The sequence below is a fragment of the Myxocyprinus asiaticus genome, chromosome 23 (assembly GCF_019703515.2).
Source record: "Myxocyprinus asiaticus isolate MX2 ecotype Aquarium Trade chromosome 23, UBuf_Myxa_2, whole genome shotgun sequence".
NCBI lineage: Eukaryota > Metazoa > Chordata > Actinopteri > Cypriniformes > Catostomidae > Myxocyprinus > Myxocyprinus asiaticus.
In genome coordinates, this window is record NC_059366.1 from 34,183,108 (window position 1) to 34,203,717 (window position 20,610).

The window sequence follows — 20,610 nt, forward strand, 5'->3', positions numbered from 1 at the left end:
TTGACTGGAAATGAGTGCTAAAAAAAATTAAACGGCCACAACTTTTTTTATGCTTGTTTGGATTTGGGGATCAATAACATTATTTTGAATGGGCAGCACAAGCTTTTGGTTAAATCATATTTCTGCAGCCACAGTTATTTTCAGATGTCGTAAAAAATCTGTTGACAGTGTATTTGAAGATGTCTCTCTTCTTTCATGTTCAGAGGCTTTGCTCGTCTGGTTCTCTTTTTGGGCTTGTGAAATTGTGTGACTGCTTGGATTTCATATTGAATTTTGCACACTGAGTACATATGGGAATTTTTGCTGGTTTTGGCCTGTGACCTTTATAGTTTTGTTGCACGGAAATCCATGATACAAGTGTGGGAGATATTTAGGGTTTATTATCTTTTAGTCTATATTAAATGTTGCAAAGTTTGATTAGTGATCATTATTTTCATGAGAGCACCACATAAAAGTCAATGAAAAAAAATTGAGTGGAGCATTTTATATAAAACAGGGTTCCCACAATCATGGAAAACCTTGCATTTTTTGGAAACTTTATTCATTCCCGTGGCTTTCCCAGGACTAAAGTTTTTAAAGTCATGGAAAAGTCGTGAACATTTCTTTAGTGAATATACATTTCTATAAAGAATGTACATTTTTCTGGTCACGTTTTGCTCTAAAATATTTCATTGGCTACTTGACTTTTCTCAACGACTGGAAAAGTCATGGAAATTCATTGGTCAAAATGTGTGGGAACCCTGAATAAATGCATAAATAAATTAAATTAATAAAAAAATGTAGCTCATCCGATCAAAATTTAGAGTCAGAGCTTACTGTTTTATAATAATAATAATGAAATTAAATAAATTACAATTGATGAAACTATGTATATGCTTTGACGAAACAAAATAACAAAAGCTGTTTTAATGGAACACTGGATAAAGTAGTGTTTTAAGATGCCCTCGAGGTGCGCAATTAAGACAAGATTCTGTGTGAAGTCTGTCCAGGTCTTCACTAAAGCGTTTTAAATGAGAGGTGTCATAAAAAGAGCCTGGTACTCTGTAAACAAGCTGAGCACAACATGATGTGCAAAATCAATATGGCTTTTATGAAACAGCACCTATATTCGGTAAGTTGAAGTATAAAATATTTCCCTTCTATAGACTAATCTTACGCTTTGTTTAAACATAGTCTGCGTTCGACAGTACTGGTTTTGAGATGTAATCTTTTAAATGGGCTTGAAGCCAATTGGGCTGCTCAACTTTTCTGTTTTTTTCCCCTTTGGAAAAGTATGACTATTGGCTATTTTTTGCCTGCCTGCATGCTTTCTCAACAGAGTCCCTTTATCAGGGCTTCATGTGGGGTTACAGAAATAACTCCTTCCATTATTAACATATTAAAGAGTGAAAAGTGGCTTTGCTCCCAACTTATCTCATTTGGTTAATAAAACAAATGCTTTGGAAAGAATAATTGTTTTCAGTCGTTTAGGTTGGCACGGAAAGTACAGAAATTGATTGCTTTTCCGCTCGTTTTAGTAACTTCTCAGAACAGAGGATAATTAATAAATCATTTAAAGTATAGCTGCATTTTCTTAGATGTCTCCACTTATGAACATTTGGTGTATATTTCAGATTTAAATGGAAAACAAAATGCACACGATATGACTGTAGTGAACAGAGGGTCATAGTTGAAATGCAGTTGGCTTGTTTGTGTGTGTGTGTTTAAGGCTCGCCATTCCTGGCTGGCGAGGACTGTGTTCTGGGTGGGGTGATCGTTCTGAGGTGCTGCACATGTGAAGAAGACCAAAGGTCTGAAGACATCCAGGCTCTGCTGGGTATGTGCTCCTCTGTCCTGCAGCAACATGAAACAGTAACCAAATTGTTTGGGTGTTTTCACAAGTTTGATTCTACCTGCTCTGCCTCTTCTCCTGCTAGTCTCTTTTCACATCTGATCCTTGGCATTTTTGTCAATAACGTGTGAACCACAATGATTTTTAGTGGCAGCTGTTCTCCACTGTAGCTAGGTAACAAATTATGCCAGCTTCTTAGTCTGATCATAGTCCTGTTTTAGTCCAGTTTTAGTCTGACCTTAGTCTGATCTGATCATGGTCCTGTCTTAGTCCTATCTTAATTTGATCATAGCCCAGTCTTAGTCTGATCATCGTCTAGTCTTAGTCCAATTTTAGTCAGATTATAGACCAGTCTTAGTTCGACTTCAGTCTGATCATAGTCCAGTCTTAATCTGATTTGATCATATCCTGCTTACTCCAGTCGTAGTCTGATCATAGTCCAGTCTTTTTCTTATCATAGTCCAGTCTTAGACTGACATTAGTCTGATCTGATCATAGTCCTGTCTTACTCCAGTCTTAGTCTGATCATAGTCCAGTCTTAGACTGACATTAGTCTGATGTGATCTTAGTCCAATTTTAGTCTGATCATAGTCCAATTTTAGTCTGATGTTGGTCTCATCATAGTCAAGTCTTAGTCCGACATTGGTCTAAACATAGTCCAGTCTAGGTCCGACACTGGTCTGATTATATTCCAGTCTTAGTCTGACTTTAGTCGGATCATAGTCCAGTCTTAGTCTGACCTTAGTCTGATCATAGTCCAGTCTTAGTCTGACCTTAGTCTGATCATAGTCCAGTCTTAGACTGACATTAGTCTGATGTGATCTTAGTCCTGTCTTAGTCCAATTTTAGTCTGATCATAGTCCAGTTTTAGTCTGATGTTGGTCTCATCATAGTCAAGTCTTAGTCCGATATTGGTCTAAACATAGTCCAGTCTAGGTCCGACCCTGGTCGGATCATAGTCCAGTCTTAGTCTGACCTTAGTCGGATCATAGTCCAGTCTTAGTCTGACCTTAGTCGGATCATAGTCCAGTCTTAGTCAACCTTAGTCTGATCATAGTCCAGTCTTTGTCAGACATTAGTCTGATCATAGTCCAGTCATAGTTGACCTGTGTCTGATCATAGTCCAGTCAGCCCTATACCAGTCCTACTTCTAAACAACATTACTGTGTGTCATAGTAAACTTTGTGACTAATACCAAGTTATCACAGTTTTATTGTAGTATCAGTAACTGTAGTAACTATGGTATTTTAATGGTAAATTGTGTAAGGGATGCCAGGCTTTAGTGTAATAAATTGCTGAAACTTATGAGGCATGGTGCTAGACAATTTACAGTTGTAGATTGAGGGAAAAATGTTACAAAAAAAAAAGCCTCTTACCCCCATTTATTTTGAGCCAAACTGAAATAAACATCCTTTTTGACCACATAATTATCTGAGAGTTAGTTTATTTATAATTTAAGAATGTGTTTATTTGGAAAAACCTGTTGCTCTTTCTTCTTTCCTACCTCAATCAAGTTTTTGCAAATAAGAAATATTTCATATCTGCAGTTACTGACTAATCTGTATGATATATTGGTGGACTTATGTGTAAACGATTTCCGAAGATGGTGGTTTATAGCATTTGGCATGCTTATTTTTACATAGTCTCCTTTTTAAAAATAGAGCCTGTTTACATGTATGTAAATATCCAACCCAGAACTCTAAAAACATACAAACACGGCATGTTTAGTCAGTGTGTCTCCGCACTGCTCTGAGGCAGGGTGTTACTGATAAGTTTCGCCTGTTTACTGGACACAGTTTGTGGTCAACTGGACAAACGTCTACATTAAGGTCCAAAAGTCTGAGATCACATTGAAAATCTGGAATAATTTTTCATTTAAACCTGGAAAAAATTTTTTACAAAAAAATGTTGTGACGTAAAATGAAATGTTTAAGATTCAGCACTATTTCTAGATCACTAATCAAATACAAGGTAATTTGTGACGTTGACCATTTTAGCTCCTATATACAAAAAGTCAGATTTGCTTGCTTTCATTTAAGCACACAAGCTGCTCTTTGAAACCTTCTAAAACCATGCTGGGATAACATAGATCATCAGGGTTTACACAAACTTGTGAACTCCATGCCAGGTCAAATTCATGCTGTCATTAAAGCACAATAGGGACTAGTCAAATTTAAGGTTCTAATAGCATGAACATTCATGTACATTTTTCAGCTTTTGACTCAAATTGTTATGCTGATATTACAATTTGTAATGCAAACTTTTGTAGTAAATAGAAAAACTGACATTTCAGAATCTTGGATCCCTCTGTAGATCTGCTAAAGGCAACCAACAGATGCTATCTGAGGTGTAGACCCTTACAGACCCTTAAGATTTACCATGATAACAATAGTTACCAAAATGATGGAATAACGTCAAATCATAGTCACCGATAGGAAATCATTTTTGAGGAAAATTTGAGTCATTGCAAAGCCATTCATAAGTTCTGTTCCACACTTCCTTTCTGACGCCTCCTTTGCATTCTTGTCTAAAGATGCTGACTATTTTTCCAGGCGTCTTTGTTTAAACATTCAGGGATAAACATGGCAGCTCCCTGGTTTCGCAAATGGCAGAATAAACAGGTCTCAAAGTGTGGTCTGGCCTCAGAGAATAGAGGCATTGTTATAATTAGGCAACTGGGCTGACACTCAATGAAGGAACAGTCGCTTCACATTTGAGACTAATATGAATCGTGCACAGTTTTGAAAAACACACTTTTCCGATATCAATCTTTGTCTGTTGTGTTGATCATTAGAGCAGCATGCCAGCGTTCATCTCATCTGAGGCACACCCTTCCAAATTCCCTTTCACTTCTTGTAGCGCAATTGGTTGGGCATTGTGGTAGCAAGGTCATAGGTTCAAATTCCCAGGGAACACACAAACTGAAAACATCGAGTTTGATAGGCTACATTTACATCTCTGTTACCCATTCTGGTGTAGTTTTTTTGTTTTGTTATTATTATTATTATTATATTCAAGTTTGTAAATGTAAATTAAAAACCCAATGTCATGGCTTTTTAGTTACTGATTCTCACCATCATTCTCTCCCCTTTGTATGCAGTGGAGTTTCTGTGGAGCCATACTACAGAGAGCATGTGTGTGGGATACATGTCTGCCCAGGATAGTAAAGCCAGGGTAAGAAGTTCCTACAGTGACACAATCATCAGAGTTTCATACTGTCTCAACTGAGCAGCTTGTGTGGTGGGACTGGGACAGGCAAAATAGATGGAAAGGGACTTCAGAAGGGAAATCACTACATGGGACAATGGTCAATTATAATGTTTTGCAGTCATTATACAAACAATTTTTATTACAGAGTGCTGTGTTTGAGCAGTTAGAACCAAGTATTAAAATTTAAAAATGTAATAATGTTTATTTGTAGGGATGGGAACCAAGAAAGTTCCATTTTAAATAAGATACCGGAACCATTAACGTTTGGTTCCGTTAATAGTTCTTGAACGTGCATTCTTCTGCCAATATACAGTAGATTGAACCATATTAAAATATTGTCACAATGTTTCCTGCAGAACAATTCAGCAGCGCTGCTACCAGTGTAGTCTGATTCCTGGAAAAAAAATACTCTTATTAGCCAGTTATTTTTTGCGACTCAAAAACATAGAGAGCGACTAGTGTCGTTCGATTCATAAAGGAATGACTCTTATGAGCCGGTTCTATTTTGTGAATGAAAAACATATTTAAGTCATTCGGAGCGGTTACTGAATTAATCAGATTAATTCTGACTCACTCACTGAAAGCAAGTAATAACTTTCATCATGTTCAATTCCAGATGCCACAAGACATAAACAATTTGCTTGTTAACATGATTTTAGTGTGATAAAATCGCTTACTAACCAGTTATATCCAATTTTGTTGCCTTGATGACATAAAGCCTTAATCCCTAAAAGCCTAAAACGACTGTAAAAGTGATGATTTAAACAACTTTACAGCTCAAATAATACACAAGTTTTAACAGAAGAATTAATGTGATTTTATAAAATTTTAACAATTTCTGCCATTTAAACCCTCAAAATTGGCCCCATTCACTTCCACTGTAAGTGCCTCACTGTAACCTCGATTTTTGCTTCTTTTAAAGAAAAGCAGGGATGAGCCGAAATTATTTATTGTGGTAATCAACATTTTTGCCACAAATGCACGGAATATTCCTTTAAAGATACACATTATATTGTAATGAGTTTTGTTGTAATCAGTGGTATTTTCTAAAATTTAACACTGAATGCATGAAATGTTACCACACTTTTATTTGTGTATTATTTTTATTATACTATAATTATTTTTGTATTATTTTGATATTTTTAATAAAGAGTGAGGACTTATTATTGGATTGCATTTAAGCGCTCGCATGCTATTATTATTAATTTTTTTTATTCAAATGTATTTTTTTTTTCCAAAGTACTAAAATAATCTTGAATGGAATTGTTAAGGAACTGCAACCAATAAGACAAATCTGAACCAGAATAGATAAATGCCTTACTATTCTCATCCCTATTGTTTTTAGTGTTATTATTATTATTTTTTTAAAGGCTCAGGGAATCTTGAGGTGTGAGGATTTCCTTATGCCTAGAAAATGGTTGGGATATGGCAAGCCACCCCTTTCCCCTCTAAACTATAGCTATTCAAATATCCAGAGTCACTGTTGGATTTTAAGCATACTCAGGCCATAGGGTTTGACATAAAAGTTAACATAATATCCTCATAGATGCTGAATAAAATTAGTGCTGATAAACTGTGGCTTTGACTGAACTTTACGGGTCTGTGTGCAACTTTCTTCTGATAGCTCTAAGAAACAAGAATGGCATAAAGACACCAACTTATTCGTGTACCATTCCAGAAACATTCATCCCATTCCTGCATGCATTGTACTGCAGTGTGTGTGCGCGTGTTTGTTGAGATGAAAGTCCAGCGCTGATTGGCAGCTCAGTGAGATGGAGAAAACAGTACAGAGCTCTTGGAGTGAGTGCCATTTTAACTGTTTCTATTCACGGCAGTTGCTCGGAGCACGGCAGGAAGTGTGCATTGACCCGTTTTAGAATAGTCCTTTGTTGGATTTCTGCTCTGAACAGGGGCTCTAGTCAGTTCTTGTAGGAGCCAACGTACTCTTTGTCTGCTCCATTGTCAGTGAGGGTTTGGGTTGGCTGGAAGCAAAGACTCACTGTTTCTTCAATTTCTTTGGCTCATATGCCTGGCATTGATGAATCTCTTCCTCTTAATGAGCCTTCTTACCTTCAAACTCCTCAACCTATTTTGTGTGTAGTATCTCTGTTTACACAGTTGCTATGTTGGGCCATATGTTGCAGTTAGGGCTTGTATAGTGGCCCTTCATGTGTAGGGCATGTTTGAAGAGCCAAAGAAATTTGACTAATGATGGTCTTTTGATGGTAAGAAAAAGACTTTCTTTGGCACGAATAAAGGTGCTAAGATGTTAAACTCCCAGAAAACACTTCATATCCTTGCTTCAGGTAATGTCTTTGAAAGGAAAATGAAGGTGCGGTGGTAATTTCCTGCCGTGCGTACCTGCATTATTTGCCAGAGGCAAGTGTTCATGTTAAACCTGCCGGGACTGCCAACAGCATCGCTCATCAAGATGCAGTATCTTGTCATTCGCTTGGTTTTTAGTTCTGGTGCATCAAGCTGGGTTGCTCCACCCACAATTAAATCTCATTGGTGTAAACTTGTTGCATCGAGTCTGGTTTGGACGGTGTTACTCTTGAGTTCTTCATCAGGGAACACATCCATCCAAATGTCTTAACTAGTTTGCATGTCCATCCCACCCTCCCTCTTTCCCTCGAAATGTGTGAACAGTTTGCTTGTTCATCCATCCATCCATCCATTCAAATGTATTAACTAGTTTGCATATCCACCTGTCTATCCATCCATCCATCCATCCATCCAAATGTATGAACAGTTTGCATGTTCATCCACTGATCCATCCCTCCATCGATCCATCCTTTTAAATGTATTAGCTAGTTTGCATGTCCATCCATCCATCCAAATGTATGAACATCTATGATGTTTATCCATTGATCCACGCCTCCATCCATTCATCCTTTCAAATGTATTAACTAGTTTGCATGTCCATCCATCCAAATGTATGAACAATTTGCATATCCATCCATACGTCCATATGTCCATACATCCACATACATACATACATACATACATGCATACATACATACATACATGCATACATCCATACATACATACATTCATACATACAATTATACAACCCCAATTCCAAAAACGTTGGGACAGTATGAAAAATGCTAATAAAAACAAAAAGGAGTGATTTGTAAATTATATTCAGCCTTTGCTATATTGAAAGCACTACAGCTATGATGTTTTACCTTGAGAAGTCCATTGTTTTTTTGAAAGTGTACAATAATTTCAAATCAGTTGATTGCAACACACTCTAAAAAGTTGAGACGGGCAATTTAAGACTAATAACAATATGATGAGTTGAAATAAGGCGATGTGAAACAGGAGGTGTTAAACAGGTAAGGCAATTGTGTCATAGTACTGTATAAGGAGCCTCCAAAAACAACCTAGTCCTTCAAGAGCAAGGATCGTTCAAGACTTCAATCTGCCAAGAGATACTTCAGCAAATAATCCAGCACTTTGAGAACAATGCTCCCCAAAGACAAATTGGAAGGATTTTGGTAATTTCACCCTTTACATTGCACAATATAGAGTTGTGCTCAAAAGTTTGCATACCCTGGCAGAAATTATGAAATTTTGGCATTGATTTTGAAAATATGACTGATCTTTTATTTAAGGATAGTGATCATATGAAGCCATTTATGATCACATAGTTGTTTGGCTCCTTTTTAAATCATTATGATAACAGAAATCACCCAAATGACCCTGATCAAAAGTTTACATACCCTTGAATGTTTGGCCTTGTTACAGACACACAAGGTGACACACACAGGTTTAAATGGCAATTAAAGGTTAATTTCCCACACCTGTGGCTTTTTAAATTGCAATTAGTGCCTGTGTATAAATAGTCAATGAGTTTGTTAGCTCTCACGTGGATGCACTGAGCAGGCTAGGTACTGAGCCATGGGGAGCAGAAAAGAACTGTCAAAAGACAAGCGTAACAAGGTAATGGAAATTTATAAAGATGGAAAAGGATATAAAAAGATAAGAGCCTTGAAAATGCCAGTCAGTACTGTTCAATCACTTATTAAGAAGTGGAAAATTTGGGGATCTCTTGATACCAAGCCAAGGTCAGGTAGACCAAGAAAGATTTCAGCCACAACTGCTAGAAGAATTGTTCGGGATACAAAGAAAAACCCACAGGTAACCTCAGGAGAAATACAGGCTTCTGTGTAAAAAAACAGTGTGGTTGTTTCAAGGAGCACAATACGACGATACTTGAACAAAAATGAGCTGCATGGTCGAGTTGCCAGAAAGAAGCCTTTACTGCACCAATGCCACAAAAAAGCCTGGTTACAATATGCCCGACAACACCTTGACACGCCTCACAGCTTCTGGCACACTGTAATTTGGAGTGACGAGAGCAAAATAGAGCTTATGGTCACAACCATAAGCGCTATGTTTGGAGAGGGGTCAACAAGGCCTATAGTGAAAAGAATACTATCCCCACTGTGAAGCATGGTGGTGGCTCACTGATGTTTTGGGGGGTGGGTGTGGAGCTCTAAAGGCATGGGGAATCTTGTGAAAATTTATGGCAAGATGAATGCAGCATGTTATCAGAAAATACTGGCAGACAATTTGCATTCTTCTGCACGAAAGCTGCGCACGGGACGCTCTTGGACTTTCCAGCACGACAATGACCCTAAGCACAAGTCCAAGTTGACCCTCCAGTGGTTACAGCAGAAAAAAGTGAAGGTTCTGGAGTGGCCATCACAGTCTCCTGACCTTAATATCATCGAGCCACTCTGGGGAGATCTCAAACGTGCTGTTCATGCAAGATGACCAAAGACTTTGCATGACCTGGAGGCATTTTGCCAAGACAAATGGGCAGCTATACCTCCTGCAAGCATTTGGGGCCTTATAGACAACTATTACAAAAGACTGCATACTGTCATTGATGCTAAAGGGGGCAATACACAGTATTAAGAACTAAGGGTATGAAGACTTTTGAACAGGGGTCATTTAATTTTTTACTTTGTTGCCATGTTTTGTTATATGATTGTGCCATTCTGTTATAACATACAGTTGAAAATTAATCCCATAAGAAATAAAAGAAATGTGTTTTGCCTGCTCACTCATGTTTTCTTTACAAATGGTACATATATTACCAGTTCTCCAAGGGTATGCAAACTTCTGAGCACAACTGTAAAAATTCAAGGATTTTGGTCAAATGTGTAAAGGGCAAGACGAAAACCACTTCAGAATGTGTGTGATCTCTGATCCCTCAGACATAACTGTCTTAAAAAACGGCATTCATCTGTAATGGATATCATGAACATGGGCTTGGGATAACTTTAGTAAACTTTTGTTAGTCAACACTCGCCGCTGCATCCACAGATACAAGTTAAGACTTTACTATGCAAAGCAGAAGCCTTACATTGTGGTTGTACATCCATCCATCCATATATACATGCATACATACATGCATAAATGCATACATATACACACATATACATACATACATACTTATACATCTGTCCAAAGAACTGGTCTTCCCATGTCCTTTGCTTCCAACTTTGGTTGGTGACTAAAGGGTGACACTGCTCACTTTTCTCTTTTTCCATTTAGCATTTTGGAAAAAGTTCCTGCACTTTGTGGCTGTGAACAAAATGGAATGTGAAAACGACAGCTAAAGCATGGCCATTGTCATAGACCTGTTTTTATGTTGCAGCCCCAGTTCTGGTTTGAACATGCTGGTTTTCAGCTCTTGAACACATCATAAAGAAGATTTTTTCATAACACAGCAATTATGAAAGAATTTTAATGGCATCATTTTGGTTATGTGTCTCAAACAAAGCAGTTTTCAGTATTGATGTCCATCTCAGTCTAGAGTGAATCTCTGGTTTGGCAAAGAGAATTGAGTCTTATCTGCTTTCTGCTTACGTTAAGACTTCTTAATTATTTCCAGCAGTGTTCATTCCAACCACTATGAACCATCTTAGATAAAACACCATTGAATAGATTTAAATATGTTCAACTTCAAAACACTGCTCGTTATCATGTAACTGAAGTGTCTATCCAATTTATGTCTGATGGTTTGGGATGAATTGTATGCCAGCTTTGGAGATTTTTAAAGTGTATTGAACGGAAATACAATAACTCAACTGTTCACTTTTATTCACATGTTCCGTAGCAATTTCATTTACTGAGATTTAAACGATGGATCCAAAACATTGAATTTATTTATATATATTAATATTGCTCAGGGTTAGGGTTTAGTTCTAAACCTCTTCCCAAAGAGTAAACTTTGGTGCATAACTCATCCTGCACTGTTTATACTACGGACATGAATGATACCTCAAATCATTTGACTTATTGAGGAGTGTTGTGCTATTGCTTTTTTTAAGTGATCAGACTTAGGATTTTTGCCTGGTGGATGATAAAACAGGTGAAAAAATACCATAGATTTGCAATGGAGGGGGGACTCCAGTCATATCTACGGACCAGAAAATCACAAAGACACTTGTGTTTTAAAAGTACAAGGGAAGTTTAATTTAAAGCTTTTATTTCCATATAGAACAAAAGTTTTAAACAATGTTCCATAGTGAAGCAAGACAAAAACTTGGAAGAAAATTTCCAGAGTCCTTGTTCCCCTAATGATGCTGTGCGCTGATGCACAGTGTTTGTGAAAGAAATTTGTGTTCTGTGTTTGTTCTTCATTTAGATTTTATAGATTTTTTTAAGTTTTTTTTTTAAATGGTTATGTAGAACACAATGATGATTAGTCAATTCATTTGGAGTTGTTGTATGGACAGTGTTTTATAACCTAGTGAGCTGCCTTGCTATTGCTAAAAATGTTGAAGTGTGAAACGAGAAATTAATATTATTAATATAATTGTAATTCATTTAATACAAAAAAAAATAAAAAATCTTTTTTTTTTTTTGAATAAAGTTACTTTAGTTCCGAGAATTTGTGGGTTCCTTGTATATTTCTGCTTAGTAGAATATTACTCTTGCATCATCTGTATTTAAGTCTGTTGTGAGTTGAGTCTGCTGTGCGCTTTGCGAGAGGAAAGTTATTTCTATGGCACATACAGTTGCTACCTATGTATAGCCTTCCAAATCAGCCACAGGTTTCAAAACCGTTAGGCAGCTGCCTATGTAGTAGGGCTGCCCCCTAATAGCCGATCAAGCGTTAGTCGATGAGAAGAGTCTTGGTTGACCAAGTTTTAATTGGTCAGTTGGTTGCAGAAAAAAAAACTCCACAGGAAAACGACAAACACCGGTATTACCGCTGGTTGGATGCTAGGTGGTACTATAGGGTAATTTTCGTTAAGCAGGGTTAGGGTTAAGCCTACACAATAAAGCAAGACACCTTGATTTCAAACTTTGAACTTTATTTATTTTAACTAAAAATTCAAATGAAACTGGAAAAAAATTAAGTGGTTAAAATGTGTGTTGTTCAGCTTTTTGAAAGATGGCTTTACAGCAGTTGTGAAGGGCAACACCTACTTCATCTGTGCATTCTCTACCAGTCGGGTATTTCTTTGTCCGGGAAAATACATGTGTGTGAATAAATTCGTTTTGTTCCCTCCTTCACGATATATATACAGGTGCATCTCAATAAATTAGAATGTCGTGGAAAAGTTCATTTATTTCAATAATTCAACTCAAATTGTGAAACTCGTGTATTAAATAAATTCAATGCACACAGACTGAAGTAGTTTAAGTCTTTGGTTCTTTTAATTGTGATGATTTTGGCTCACATTTATCAAAAACCCACCAATTCACTATCTCAAAAAATTAGAATACATCATAAGACCAATAAAAAAAACATTTTTAGTGAATTGTTGGCCTTCTGGAAAGTATGTTCATTTACTGTATATGTACTCAATACTTGGTAGGGGCTCCTTTTGCTTTAATTACTGCCTCAATTTGGCGTGGCATGGAGGTGATCAGTTTGTGGCACTGCTGAGGTGGTATGGAAGCCCAGGTTTCTTTGACAGTGGCCTTCAGCTCATCTGCATTTTTTGGTCTCTTGTTTCTCATTTTCCTCTTGACAATACCCCATAGATTCTCTATGGGGTTCAGGTCTGGTGAGTTTGCTGGCCAGTCAAGCACACCAACACCATGGTCATTTAACCAACTTTTGGTGCTTTTGGCAGTGTGGGCAGGTGCCAAATCCTGCTGGAAAATGAAATCAGCATCTTTAAAAAGCTGGTCAGCTGAAGGAAGCATGAAGTGCTCCAAAATTTCTTGGTAAATGGGTGCAGTGACTTTGGTTTTCAAAAAACACAATGGACCAACACCAGCAGATGACATTGCACCCCAAATCATCACAGACTGTGGAAACTTAACACTGGACTTCAAGCAACTTGGGCTATGAGCTTCTCCACCCTTCCTCCAGACTCTAGGACCTTGGTTTCCAAATGAAATACAAAACTTGCTCTCATCTGAAAAGAGGACTTTGGACCACTGGCAACAGTCCAGTTCTTCTTCTCCTTAGCCCAGGTAAGACGCCTCTGATGTTGTCTGTGGTTCAGGAGTGGCTTAACAAGAGGAATACGACAACTGTAGCCAAATTCCTTGACACGTCTGGTGTCAAGGAATTTGGTGACATGTTGTGTGGTGGCTCTTGATGCCTTGACCCCAGCCTCAGTCCATTCCTTGTGAAGTTCACCCAAATTCTTGAATCGATTTTGCTTGACAATCCTCATAAGGCTGCGGTTCTCTCGGTTGTTTGTGCATCTTTTTCTTCCACACTTTTTCCGTCCACTCAACTTTGTTAACATGCTTGGATACAGCACTCTGTGAACAGCCAGCTTCTTTGGCAATGAATGTTTGTGGCTTACCCTCCTTGTGAAGGGTGTCAATTATTGTCTTCTGGACAACTGTCAGATCAGCAGTCTTCCCCATGATTGTGTAGCCTAGTGAACCAAACTGAGAGACCATTTTGAAGGCTCAGGAAACCTTTTGCAGGTGTTTTGAGTTGATTAGCTGACTGGCATGTCATCATATTCTAATTTTTTGAGATAGTGAATTGGTGGGTTTTTGTTAAATGTGAGCCAAAATCATCACAATTAAAAGAACCAAAGACTTAAACTACTTCAGTCTGTGTGCATTGAATTTATTTAATACACGAGTTTCACAATTTGAGTTGAATTACTGAAATAAATGAACTTTTCCACAACATTCTAATTTATTGAGATGCACCTGTGTATATATATATATATATATATATATATATATATATATATATATATATATATATATATATATATATAGCAATATCCAAATACTTCGGCAACCCCCGGGCTGAGGGATCGGTGAACATTCTTGCTTTTGGAGTGGTGGTGGTGTAGTGGACTAAAGCACTGAACTGATAAGCAGAAGGTTGTTGGTTCAATCCCCACAGCCACCACCACTGTGTCCTTGAGCAAGGCACTTAACTCCAGGTTGCTCCAGGGGTATTGTCCCTGTAATCAGGGCACTGTAAGTTGCTTTGGATAAAAGCGTCTGCTAAATGCATAAATGTAAATGTAAATGCTTTTTGGCCCACCTGAAGAACATCACTGGACCCTTTCTAGATCCCCTTCAATTTGCTTATCGAGCAAACAGGTCTGTGGATGATGCAGTCAACATGGGGTTGCATCATATCCTGCAACATCTGGACAGACCAGGGACATATGCAAGGATCCTTTTTGTGGACTTCAGTTCGGCTTTCAACACCATCATCCCAGCTATACTCCAGAATAAATTACACCAACTCTCTGTTCCCATGTCTATCTGATTACCAGCTTACTGATGGACAGGCAGCAGTTTGTGAGACAGGGGAAACTCACTTCCAGCACCTGTACAATCAGCACTGGTGCCCCCCAGGGATGTGTGCTCTCCCCACTACTCTTCTCCCTCTACACCAATGACTGCATCGCCAAGGACCCCTCTGTCAAGCTCCTGAAGTTTGCAGATGACACCACTGTCATCGGCCTCATCCGAGATGACGATGAGTCTGCATACAGAAGGGAGGTTGAACAGCTGGCTATCTGGTGCAGTCAAAACAAACTTGAGCTGAACACGCTCAAAACAGTGGAGATGATTGTGGACTTTAGGAGGAACACCCCAACACTGACCCCCCTCACCATTCTAAACATCACTGTGGCAGCAGTGGAGTCATTCAGGTTCCTGGGCACTACCATCTCACAGGACCTGAAGTGGGACACACACATTGACTCTATTGTGAAAAAGGCCCAGCAGAGGTTGTACTTCCTTCGCCAGTTGAGGAAGTTCAACCTGCCACAGGCGCTGCTGATACAGTTCTACTCAGTGGTCATTGAGTCTGTCTTTGGTCTCCTATTGTCTCCTTACTTGGTTTCTAAGTCACTATATCATTCCATGAAATCCATGGCCTATACTAGGAGGTCACATGGAGTGTGGGTGTGAATTATGGATCAGTTGATCGCATAACAGACACACAGTGACGTGACAAGAAGGGTCACCGTTTTCCACTCACTGTCGCCATTTGTGTGTCCTCTCTCCACAGACCGAGGCTAGTAACAGGTGGCCCGGGTTGCTCCAGGAGAACACCTTCACTGTCATTATCTTTCCACTCACACACACATAAACATTCAGACAGGGAGCTTTGTTATTGTTTTTGCTCCCTGAGAGCCGCTTATCATAGCCTGTCAGAGAGAACGGCTGGTCGTGTGCTGGAGACGGGCGGCAACTGCCTTTGATTCTAGTAAAGACACCTCACTCCCATTATTCAACAGCTGTGTGCTTCTCCACACTCATACTTTATTTTGAAGCAGTGTTTCCCAATCCCGATCCAGGAGTACTCCAAACACTGCACAATTTAGATGTCTCACTTATTTAACACACCCAGTTCAAGTTATGAAGCCATTACCAATGAGCTGATGAGTTGAATCATGTGTTTGATAAGGAAGATATAAGCTGCATCTTAATTCCTGTACTTGCATCCCCACATCTAAATATGCCTACTTCTACATTATATACAGTAGAATGCCAAAAGCAGTATGTCAATTTAGTATGTCTGAAGCCTCAGTATTCATGAAACAGTAGATGAAAAATACCTAAATGACCATCTACATCCATGGTTGTTGTTACTACATCATATATATGACACAGGACAATGCCCACGTTCCTGTATGAAAATGCCAGAGAATGTATTTATATTATACACATACAGTACCTGAAGAACATATTTTATTAACAGTCGAGAAGTATGTTCTTCATCAAATGCAGTACAGACAGTACACAATTTGGATACACCTTAGTACTGCATTTAATAAAGAACTTATGAGCGCTTCAAGTGGAGTCTGATATATCATAATTAGGAGCGCATGAATGACCAGGCGAAGTCGTATTTACTAGTGGGAAACTCTGAATTCTAGATGATAACCGAGTTGCTGAGATGTGACGTTGGAAAAGGCATGCTGACTTGAAAAATGATGGAAACTCTGAATTCTAGATGATATCCAAGTTGCTGAGATGTGACGTTGGAAAAGGCATGTCGACTTGAAAAATTATCGAAACTCTGAATTCTAGATGATTCCCGAGTTGCTGAGATGTGACGTTGGAAAAGGCATGTTGACTTGAAAAATTATGGAAAGCAATGGTTTTGCAATGTTATTTTAATTTCAGAGCTTTACAACAATATTTATATGTTGTACTCTATATGACAGTTACCTAATAACTCACCCTTTGCATTTTTTTTAAGGATATAAATTAATAATTTTTCCATACCGGTGACGCCATGCGAGAGGCAGACGTGTGAGCGACTAGCTCTGCTCACTTTGCTAGTTTTTTGTATTATTTTCATGTTATATTTGGAGGATCTCGCTGTAATACATCAATCGATTATGGCGATGGAAACAAAATTCTCTGAGTTGGTCACGAGTGTTGGATGTTGAAAAACGAATCGATTATTTGGAATCATCGGAGAGGGAATTATCCGCTAATCCACCCGCGTCCAAAATAGACTTGCAACACATTTTGTAAAAACTGGAATATCTCGAAAATATGAACTGAAGGAATAACATAGGAATTGTTGGAATTCCTGAGCATGAAGAGGGCAGAGATATGGTGAAATTGCTGGAAATCGAGCAAGCTCACAGAGTCCCGGCTCGCAGATCTGCACATTTTTTAAATCATCCGATAAAAATCTTGTGTTGCGCCAGGCGAGGAGCAAAGGAAAGCTTTCTTGGAAGAATCACAATATTTTCTTGTTCCCGGACTTTGCAAATTCGACGAGAGAAACGTGATCGTTCAAGGAATGTAAGAAACTCTTACATCAACGGAAGATCGCTTTTGCACTGATGTTTCCGGCCAAACTGAGAATAGACACCAAGGATGACAGCAAAGTATTTTTATGCCCCAAAAAGGCACTGGCCTACATAGAAAATATGGGCCAGTAAAACCATTGGGCGTTTCTTATGTGAGTGGACTGACTCGCTGTTCAGTGACTCGACTATCTAAGGAAGCTGGGCACCATTTTTGTTTCTCTCTGCGTTGGCTCCGCCTGGCGGTTGGAGTTTGTTTTGTGGCATGACTCCTTCAAAAAACTTTTGCATTGAAGGAAGATTGCTTTTACACTGAAGTTCCCGGCCAGATTGAGAATGGTCACTATGGATGAATGCAAAATATCTACATGCTCACATAAAGGATGTCCTTTATTAAGTTGACGGACTGAGTAAGTCATGGTGTATTTTTTTTACGTGGCCTCTGAGTGAATTTGACCCGCTCAATACACACTTGATCATCCGAGGATCCGGGATGCCTGTTTTGTTTCTTTTCATGCTGGTTCTGCCTAGCGGCTGGAGTTTGTTTTGTGGAATAACACTGCTTTGGGACAGTGTTGTGGATGATTCTGTTTGTTCTTTGTGCTTGCGCCTCCTGTTGGCTGGAGTTTGTTTTTTGTGGAATATTTTTAAGGGACATTAGAATGATTTCGTCATCTGCTGCACTCATAACAGCCGGCTCACTGAACAATTGTTTGTCTGTCCGAGGAAACGGACAGGCTAGGCTTTATATTAGCTGGAATTTGTTTTGTGGAGGAACACACCTTCGAGACAGTTCTGTGAATTAATCTACACGTTCTTTCTGTTTATTCTGCCTGTTGGCTGGGGTCTGTTTTACAAAGTATTTTCTGTTATGTAATTTTGCCTCACAAAATTTGTGCAGACCCACCGGACTTAAGCAATGCGATGGCAAAGTTGTCACGGGGGCTCTTGTAGGCGTACATGGACCTATTGAGTTTAGAGGGATTGACGCCGGTTGGCGCCTTTGTGCGCGGGGTTAATGCGCACATTTTTCTTTTTTCTGTTTGTTTTGTTCGGGGGGAAGTTCGGGGGTTTTATTGTTGTACTAATGGGGAATGTGGTCTGTATTATCTTATTTTTGACACTTAGTTTATTTTTCTATTATATCAAAATGACAAAAGTTAGTATGAGTGGATTATCTCTCTCCACATGGAATGTGAATGGGTTGGGGCGCCCCATAAAAAGAAGGAAGGTTATTTCTTTTCTTAAACGTAAGAAAATGATATAGTCTTTCTTCAAAAAAAACGCATCTCTCCCTGCAGTAAGCTGAAAAATTTGGGAAGATATGGGGTGGACATGTTTTCTTTAGTGCTGGCTCAAGTAAGAGTAGGGGGGTCATTATAGTGATAAATAAACATCTACAATTCAAACAAATTAAAGATAAATTAGGAAGAGTCATTATTGTTTTAGGAGAAATTCAGGGGCAAAGGTTGATTTTGGCTAATATTTACGCACCTAATGCTGATGATCAGGGCTTTTTTTTATAGATCTTGAATGGATGTTGCAAACCACTGGCACCCCTCATGATATAATATTGGGAGGAGACTGTAATCTTTTGATGGATTCTGTCCTTGAGCATAGTGAAGCAAAAGTGTGTAAGCCCCCTAGAGCAGTGGTGTCACTTCACAAGATGTGTAAAAATCTTGGTCTTACAGATATTTGGAGACTTTTGAACCCATCTGGTAGGGACTATACATTTTTTTCATCAGTCCATAAGATTTATTCTAGAATAGATTTTTTTTTTTTTATATTTAAGTCCCTCATTTCATCCGTTGTTGATTGATCAATCGGAAACATTTTAGTCTCAGATCTCGCCCTGGTGAGTTTAGAGGTGTTGCCACATATAGAGAAAAAGAAATCATATAGTTGGCGCTTTAATGTATCCTTCTTGCAAAATCCTGATTTCCAACAAATGTTAAAGACTGAAATCAATGTTTATATGGACACCAACTGGTCATCGGTATCCTCTGTGGGCGTGGCTTGGGAGGCACTTAAGGCGGTTCTTAGGGGTCGGATTATACAGTATGCCTCATTCACCAAAAAATCCAAAGCACGAGAACTCATGGAGATGGAAGAGAATATTAAAAGTGCAGAGCTGAAGCGCAGAATGTTGTCTGATGGCCTCAGAGAATTGACCCGACTGAAATATAGATATAGTACTATTTTATCGCGGAAAGTGGAGTTTTGGCTATTCAGGGCAAGACAGTCATACTTTGAGTCGGGGGACAAAGCAGGGAAGCTTTTGGCTAGATATATAAAACAGAGAGAGTCTTTTTCTACCATTCCCTCAGTGAAATCTGCTGATGGTGAAATTTTTACCTCAGCCATTGATATTAATAATGCCTTTAAAGAATTCTGTCTTGATCTTTATGGTTCCAGGTCTTCATCTACTGAAGAAGATATTAGAAACTTTGTGGAACCATTAGAACTTCCTAAACTGACGAAAATTCTCTTGATTCTGAGATAAACTTGGAGGAGCTAGACGAGGTAATTAAGGCCTTGCCTACAGGCAAGTCTTCGGGGCCAAATGGTTTTGCTGCCGAATTTTTTATATCTTATGCTACAGAATTGGCTCCACTTTTGTTAGAAGTTTATACAGAATCATTAAAGAATGGAAAGCTTCCTCCAACCATGACACAAGCCCGGATCAGTCTGATTCTTAAAAAGGACAAAGATCCAAGCGAAAGTTACCATCCAATTTCCCTGATCCAGCTAGATGTAAAAATTTTGGCAAACGTTTTTGCTAACCAATTAAGTAAAGTTATGACATCTCTTATACATATAGATCAGGTGGGGTTTATTCGGGGCCGCAACTCTTCTGATAACATTAGGCGTTTCATCAATATTATGTGGTCAGTGGCGAATGATCAGACTCCGGTTGCTGCCATCTTACTTGACGCCGAAAATGCGTTTGATATGGTAGAATGGGATTATCTTTTTATAGTACATTTATTGGCTGGATTAAGTTACTTTATAGACACCCTGTAGCAGCGGTACAAACAAAAAGATTAATTTCAGATTATTTTACTCTGAATAGGGGCACTCAGCAGGGTTGCCCTCTTTCCCCATTATTGTTCTGTCTTGCCCTGGAACCATTAGCAGCCGCGATAAGAAAGGAGGATGATTTTCCAGGGGTGATTGCGGGAGGTATGGCGCATAAGCTTCTGCTTTACGCAGATGATATTCTATTATTTGTCACTGACCCTACTAGATCTATGCTTTGCCTCCACAGAATTATTCATTCCTTTTCCAAATTCTCAGGATACAAAGTCAACTGTGCTAAATCCG

At 38.7% G+C, this 20,610-nt stretch overlaps 1 protein-coding gene across 4 annotated transcripts in view; it reads left to right on the plus strand.

Annotated features, from left to right (window-relative positions):
- LOC127414167 (threonine aspartase 1-like) overlaps positions 1 to 20,610 on the plus strand; it is a 53,633-nt gene that overhangs the window by 28,266 nt on the left and 4,757 nt on the right. For 2 of the 4 annotated variants that reach the window (XM_051651965.1, XM_051651967.1), the window contains 2 exons: positions 1,709 to 1,816; positions 4,932 to 5,005. In XM_051651965.1, coding sequence (XP_051507925.1) covers positions 1,709 to 1,816; positions 4,932 to 5,005 — 182 coding nt within the window. Of the gene's footprint in view, positions 1 to 1,680; positions 1,817 to 4,931; positions 5,079 to 20,610 lie in introns of those variants that run through there. The other 2 variants (XR_007892749.1, XM_051651966.1) reach the window with 2 other exon arrangements.